Source organism: Carassius gibelio, chromosome A2, assembly GCF_023724105.1.
Source record: "Carassius gibelio isolate Cgi1373 ecotype wild population from Czech Republic chromosome A2, carGib1.2-hapl.c, whole genome shotgun sequence".
Classification (NCBI taxonomy): Eukaryota; Metazoa; Chordata; class Actinopteri; order Cypriniformes; family Cyprinidae; genus Carassius; species Carassius gibelio.
In genome coordinates this window covers 26,098-33,597 of record NC_068372.1, presented here as the reverse complement: position 1 = coordinate 33,597, position 7,500 = coordinate 26,098, and the positions used below count along the sequence as shown (strand labels likewise).

Genomic DNA, 7,500 nt, shown 5'->3' with positions numbered 1-7,500 from the left:
TCACGTGTGTCATGAACACATTGCTCATCATGTTTCCCAAGCACAACATTAACTAGTGTCATGATCCTCAGACTGACCCAGCAGGTGATACTCCTCTCGAGTCCGGCTGGCTCTGAAGAACGCCTGGATCCGGATTATAGCTCCGACCTGAGAGATAGATCAAACACAAACACGTGAACACGTGAGCCACACGCAGACACACGCGTGACCATGCAGGCGCGATCCTCACGTGTCTCCTGAAGTAAGCGAGCCGGGCGAGGTATCTCCTGCGGGCGAGCCACATCTTCACCGTGGCCTGGATCTGAGCGAGAGAATCACAGGTCAGTGCGCGCACACTCACACACACTCACACACACACACACACACACACACACACGCTTTACCTTGACGATGGCTCTCCAGTTCTGGTAGAGATGCTGTAGTCTTCGGCGATACGCTCTCTGCTGAATCAACCTCCTCCAGTGAGACTGATAACAACAACAACAACAACAACAACAACAATAACAATAAAAATAACAACAATAACAATAATAATAATGATGATGACGATGATGGTATGATGTTTTCAAAACAAAACCGCAGCAGCAATAGAGAAGGAAAAACAAACACATTAGTTATTGATCTTTTGTTATTTTATTGGAACATTGGGAAGTGTTACAGATGTATCAAAATACTGTTTGATGTCTAGTGTGTACAAAAGAAAATGTGATTAAAAAAATTATTATGAAATGAATCGGGAGGTACTGTAAGATTAACACATCTATAAATGTATCTATATCTATCTATCTATCTATATATATATATTAAAGCTGCAGTAACTTTTTCATAATTGTTCATAATTAACAAAATGTATAAGCAAGTATATATCATAAAAAACATCAACATTTGAACTGATGTGGATTGTGAAATGAAGAACTAGAACTAAAGCTGTGGTGTGTGTGTCACCTGTATGGTGATGACGGCGGGCAGCTGTGTGTTCAGGAAGTGCAGTCTCTCGGAGAGCGTCTGTCGCAGCAGGAATCCTCTCATGCGCGCCTGCAGCTGCAGAACTAGCGGCTCACTGTTCCTCCACTGCACACCTCTGCTGTGAGCCGCAGTCACACTACTGCACACGGCCTGCAGGGGGACACACACACACACACACAGTCACCTCGGGGGCCAGCTGCTCAGAAGGATTCATCTGTGTGTGTGTGTGTGTCGCACCTGTATCTCCTCGTGTGTCAGGAAGATGCTGTTCTGGACGAAGCCTTGAGGTCTTTCCCAGGTGCCCTCCAGCTTCTGCAGATGAAAGAAATAAGAGCTGCTGTCTGGAAGCTTGGTCCTCATCCACGGGCTTCTGTTATCACCTGCTCAACACACAAACACACACCTAAACATCACCGGGATCCTACAGATGAGTTTCAGTATGAACCACACAGATACAGGCAGCATTAGCCCAGGATTCTTAAAAAAAAAGGTAATTATGTACTTGATGTAATAAATGAGTTCGTGCTCTAAGTTGTGTGTGTTGGACTGACCCTCCAGTGTTTTGGCGCGGAGCAGAGCGGTCAGCTCCGTCTGGTACCCATCAGCACATGCAGACACCACGCTCCGCAGCGCCACCTCTGGCAGACGCAGGACACGCAACGTCTGAGACGCTCGGCCCTCTTTAACAGCCTGATTGACCGCCGCCAGACCCAGACACACTTTGCAGAACACACACACACACACACAGGAACAGAGAGAGTTAGTGTTTGTTTGCTTGTGAGGACTGAAAGGGATGATAAACTCTCACAATCTTAAGCTGTAGGGTATATAACAAATACACTTTAAGGCGAGACACCAAAACAGTTTCTAATTTGCATACACTTCCAGCAAATAAATCTGAATTGGATAAATCCAAAGACATGTTATGGAAGCAAAATATATCACAATCTCAAAACTGACCAGTGGATAAAAAGCAATGGTTCTGCCTGTAGTGTAGTTTTTTCTCTCTATCCACCAGTAACACTTGCAGTTATACCGTGTGTGTGATGTGTGTCATGTGTGTGATGTGTGTCGTGTGTGTGATGTGTGTGATGTGTGTGTTTGTGTGCAGTCACTCACTCTTCAGCATTTTCTGAGTGTCCTGATTGGCCAGTCTCACAGCTTCCTGAATGTCAGCCAACCAGAGCTCAGCTCCCGGATCACGGCTCATCTACAGAGAAACCTCCTCAGTCACATGTTCAGACAGGAAACAAGAGCATCCCAACATAGAGACAGACGGAAACCTATTAATCAGCTACAATCACGTTTAACACCTTTAAAGATGCACTATGGACTATATAGTCTATAAAGTTTTTTTTCATTTTATGCTTGTTATATTGAAGTGATTTGTGTTCTGCTTTAGACCAGGTCAGATCAGAATGTTACTTGTTTAGACAGCATATGTATTCAGAAGTAACACACAGGAAGTACTGCTTGATTACTCTCTGATGGGAGTTATTTGTGTAAACACCAAACAGAGCTGTCACTAAAGAGAAAGTGCAGCTGTATGATGACAGAGCAGCAGAAGGCTCGGGTCAGTCCTGATGTGGTGATGAAGGAAGGGTCACCTCAGCCTTGTGTTGTTTGGCTCGGGTCAGCAGGTGGTGGTAGCGTCTGGCGTTGAGCGGCAGGACGTCCTGCAGGCCGCTGGAGGGCAGCATCAGCGCCGAGAGCGTCTTCTGAGGATCGCTGCGGCTCAGAGTCTGGTTGATCAGACCGATGGTGACGATCTCTGTGGAGATCAACGACCAGAGCCTCACTAACACTGCTGCTATAACCACCTTAAATCACATGTGTGTTGAACTCACGTTCATGTTCTTGGTGAGCGTCTGTGTTGACGGAGTTCAGTCCCATCTGCAGATCGTTCCAGCTGAGAAGAGCTTTACCTGCCCTTCTCTTCAGCTCACACAGCTCCTCGAAGTACCTACACACACACACACACAGAGAGAGAGACAAACACACACACAGGGAGAGAGAGAGAGCTCAATTGTATTCAGAGACTCAAACATGTGAATTAGCAGCAGATACTGATGTAAACATGAGTCTGTGCTCTATATCTCCAGTAATGAGATGAGATGTGAATGATCCGCACATATAACACAGAGACTGAGAGCTGAAGAAATCAAGGCTCCTCAGAAGATGTGAGATGTTCTGGAGGCTTGTGAAGATCATTCCTCCGCTGAGGAACAGTGAAAGTAAAGCTCCTCAAAAGATCCTGAGGATCAGATTTGAGACTCTAAAACATGATTGATGGAGAATCCAGTAAAGCTGAGCTGCTTCAGTCCAGGAAGAGTTCATCTGGAGATATTACTGACCGTATTCTGACCTTTACTTGATCACAATCAGGAGAGATCTGACACTAGAAGCGGACAGAAGACATGCAGGAGATTGAGTGTGACAGGTGTTGATGAGAGAAGGGTCAGACCTCTGCATCAGACCATCATCGATGTCAGCGAGTCCAGCTGCAGGACTGACCAGAGTAGCACTGAACGCCCCGAAGTCTTGAACCTCCACGGCCTGATTGACCAGAGCCACCGCAGACAACATCTCCACCGCAACAAACAGCTCCTCCTGCTGCAGCTCAGCCTGCACACACACACACACAGGGACACACAGAGAGAGAGAGAGAGACACACACACACACACAGAGAGAGAGAGAGAGACACACACACACACACACACACACACACACAGAGAGAGAGAGAGAGAGAGACACACACACACACACACACACACACACACACACAGAGAGAGAGAGAGAGAGAGAGAGAGAGAGAGACACACACACACACACACACAGTGTATAATCATCTGCTGTCCACTGACGCAGGTACACGAGTCAGTAACTGGTTTTATTAGTCCTCTTTCCCAACACTCTCATGTTTGAGGTCTGACTCTGTGACTGATGTTAGAACCAAACACGCAAGTCTCTTACTAATGAACCCAAAACTACAAACCTAAGGAAACTCACAGCCCCAACATGCCACTGCTCTTCCTGCTTACAGACCGAATCTGTTTCTCTCGTGTTCTGGGATCAAGCACAGGATGTGTGTGTGTGTGTGTGTGTTACCTGTGGACACTGGCGCTGCAGTGGAGCCAGCTCTCTCTGATAAAGCTCCGCAGCAAACGGATAAACGTCTGGCAGATGAGCGTCTGGATTCATCAGAGCTCGAACCGTCTGACGAGCTTCTCCACGCCGCACGGCCTCGTTTATTTTACACACCGCCTGCTGCACTGCACACACACACACACACACACACACTAAATAACCGGCCTGCATTGATACAGGAGTGTTTCTGAAGCATCACTGACAGGTTCGGTCTCTCTGCGCCTCCTCGTTGGCCACACTGACGCCCTCCTGCAGCTCTTCTCTCTCCAGAGGATCCACACAGCCCAGATCCTGACAAACACACAGCTCAGTCAGCGCTGGACGTGTGTGTGTGTGTGTGTGTGTGTGTGTGAGAGAGGGTCTCACCAGGGCTTTCTGCTCCCGGTCAGCGGTCAGCTGCTCCAGGTACCAGCCGGCGTGATCTCTGACCAGTCCTGTGAGCGACAGACTGGAGTTCTGCAGAGCACTGAGGAGAGCCAGAGAATCAGCGCAGTCCAGAGCCTCGTCCACCCGCTCCACCGCCGCCCGCACTGCACACACACACACACACACACACTCAGTCACTGTGTAATGTGAGCCGGACAGGTGTTGTATCACAGACTCACTGTTGACTCTGTTGATGGAGTCTTGTATCTCTCTCTGCGTCAGATATTCCTCGTAGATGTCTTTCTCTGCGGATCCGTTTCCCTGAAACACACAGAATCATTCCCATCCGCTCTGTCTCTCTCTGGTGAGTGTGTGCTGGTGTGAGGCTCTCACGTGTGTCTGCGCTCGCGCTGCTTTCTGCAGACGTGCCTGCCGCAGCATCTCCTGATAGACAGGCACGAGTGTGTCCTGCAGACCGGTCAGCAGGGCGTTTGGGTTCCTCAGGGCTTGACCTGTGACCTCCACACAGCCTCGATCCACCGCCTCGTTGATGGCGATCACAGCCGCATGCACTGCACACACACACACACAACACACACATCATCATCTGATCAACACTGACCTGTGTTTAGAAATCAAGAGTGTTTTATATAAATGAAAACTGTTTTACCTGCAGCCTCGTCCACAGAGAGCTCTCCGGCCAGGATTCCTCCGATCTTACTGAACGCTGGCATCTGAATGCCATATTTATCCAGCTCCAGCTTCATGTTATTGATCTCCTCCTCTGCACAACATGTCAAACGCTTTATTAAACCCACCGCTGTGCGTCTGGATGCTGACCAGCGCTTCAGAAACACATTAATGTGACACTGCTGTTGTACCTGTGAACTTGACCTTCCCGCAGAGGTCGTGGATCTGAGGGGCGAGTCCCAAACGAAACAGGAACAAACTAACACGAGAGATCAGAAAGCAGGGAATCAGTTATAACACTGCCTCAGGATCTGACTACAATCATCTCTGATTCCAGATTCAGACCTCAGCGCGTGGATGCAGTAAACGGCTCTGGGCATGTTCTTCTTATCGTACACGTCTGTCGTCTCTGGATGGAAGATCTGCAGAAGACACATCAGGAATCAGCTTCAGTAATGTTCTTTAGAGTAATGTTGCTGCAGGGCATGATGGGATCAGACGCAGGGTGATTTACCGCCGGCAGGCCGACCTCCGTCATGGCGCTCCTCCAGTGGTTGATGTTGTCTGTGTGACGGAACTGAAGCCCGGACGCCTGAGCGGGAGACATCAGATAGTGTTCAACATCAACCACACACATCTGCACAGTCAGTCATTTCTGCCTCTTAAAGGAACAGTGTATCCAAAATATTACCATCATACTCCCCTTGTGTGCTTCAAAACCTGACTTTATCTGCTGTGGTATATGAGGAATTCTTCCACAGTAATTTCACACTTGTCTAGTATGAGTCCAAGTGGAAGTTAAATTCTGACGGACCCTCTGATGTCACATGGACTACTTTGATGATGTTTTTCTTTCCTTTCTGGAGATGGACAGTAGACCGTACACACAGCTTCAATGGAGGGACTGAGAGCTCTCGGACTAAATCTAAAATATCTTAAACTGTGTTCTGAAGATAAACGGAGGACTTACTGGTTTGGAATGACATGAAGGTGAGTTATTAATGACATCATTTTCATTTTTGGGTGAACTGACCCTTAAAGTTTTGTTTTCTAAAAAATATATAAAAAATTTAAGTGAGAACAAATGTCTGCCAATAAAGTCTGAAAAAGAAAATTCAAAAGGAATGTTGGTTTCTTTCAACCAATCAGCAGACATTTGTTCTTGTTTTCAGCAATAACTTAATGCACTTCTCAGAAAACAAGACTTTAATATATAAGCCATTTTGCATCTCCAATAAATGTATCTTGATTTAAAAATGCTTAGATATTTGTGCTGGAAAACAAGACAAGAAACTGGGGTCAGAAAAGTAACCTTGTTTTCCTTTTTAATTAAGTTGATTTTGACCCCAGTCACAAATATTTGCTCTTATTTGAAGCACAAACTCATTTTAATGCATTCTTTTTTTTTAGAAAACAAAACAAGATTTATTTCCAGTGGTTTTGAGTCAGAAAACATGTTTAGTTTCATGAAACTCAACACATATATCAGTATTAGTGATAGACAGACACTGGCAAAAGCTCATAGAAGAGCGTGGTGGAGGCGCACTATAGCGCCACCTTTTGACAGAACCTGGGGTCTCGTTTTAGCTACAGACATCAAACTGGTACACATCATCATGCCGGACAACCTTTTAATTTACATTCATTAGCTACGAGCAACAGGAAGCCGGCTAGTTTGATTTGAATGTATGTTTTTGGTAAAATCTGACATTTTTGCATACTCCTTCCAGGAGAAACAAGTAATTCACCCCAATCTTTGTCTACATGATGCAGATATACTGAAGATGCTAAATTGCGAACGGATTTTGGACATCTTGAACGGTGTTGCCATGGCGATTTATTAAAGTGACAGAAAAAGAAGCAGTAATTTTGATTTGGTTTGGGATAAGAATTTGAAAATGGAATAAAAATAAAATAAAAATCTTTTTTTTTTACAGCGATACATAAGCCACTGATGCCATCAGCGCAGTCATGAATGGCTGACCTTGTATCGCAGCTGGTCCAGGTCGTAAATCTTCTTCAGAGGAACCACACGAGGAGCGAAGCAGTGGCCGAGTTTAGCCAGATAGACTCCGTTCCTCAGCGCCTCCTCCAGCTCAGTGGGGGCAGGTAACTCCTCCTCCAGACACGCCTCCATCCACCTGGGGACCGCAGACACACCCACAGCTTCAGTTTAACACCGCCATAACTAACACTTCAAATTATGATCAACCTAGCAGACAATGGGGTTATTATTGATTGACTGACTTGGTTTTCTGCTCTTATATTGTTTCCTTTTCTTCACCCAACAATTATGAATAATTGTTTTATTTATTTTTTACTAATGGATG

General features: G+C 46.1%; 1 protein-coding gene across 1 annotated transcript in view; it reads right to left on the bottom strand.

The window, feature by feature from the left end:
- LOC128023992 (ras GTPase-activating-like protein IQGAP3) overlaps window positions 1-7,307 on the bottom strand; it is a 17,481-nt gene extending 10,174 nt beyond the window's left edge. The window contains exons 1-20 of the mRNA XM_052610686.1: window positions 7,155-7,307; window positions 5,685-5,762; window positions 5,516-5,592; window positions 5,362-5,429; window positions 5,151-5,264; window positions 4,874-5,052; window positions 4,720-4,801; window positions 4,481-4,644; window positions 4,318-4,405; window positions 4,076-4,239; window positions 3,431-3,591; window positions 2,814-2,929; window positions 2,574-2,737; window positions 2,086-2,176; window positions 1,518-1,685; window positions 1,204-1,346; window positions 946-1,116; window positions 384-467; window positions 230-301; window positions 78-147 (exon numbers count right to left, since the gene is read on the bottom strand). Of these exons, the coding sequence (XP_052466646.1) occupies window positions 78-147; window positions 230-301; window positions 384-467; window positions 946-1,116; window positions 1,204-1,346; window positions 1,518-1,685; window positions 2,086-2,176; window positions 2,574-2,737; window positions 2,814-2,929; window positions 3,431-3,591; window positions 4,076-4,239; window positions 4,318-4,405; window positions 4,481-4,644; window positions 4,720-4,801; window positions 4,874-5,052; window positions 5,151-5,264; window positions 5,362-5,429; window positions 5,516-5,592; window positions 5,685-5,762; window positions 7,155-7,307 (2,407 nt within the window). The remainder of the gene's footprint in view (window positions 1-77; window positions 148-229; window positions 302-383; window positions 468-945; window positions 1,117-1,203; window positions 1,347-1,517; window positions 1,686-2,085; window positions 2,177-2,573; window positions 2,738-2,813; window positions 2,930-3,430; window positions 3,592-4,075; window positions 4,240-4,317; window positions 4,406-4,480; window positions 4,645-4,719; window positions 4,802-4,873; window positions 5,053-5,150; window positions 5,265-5,361; window positions 5,430-5,515; window positions 5,593-5,684; window positions 5,763-7,154) is intronic.
- Window positions 7,308-7,500: the final 193 nt, after the last annotated feature.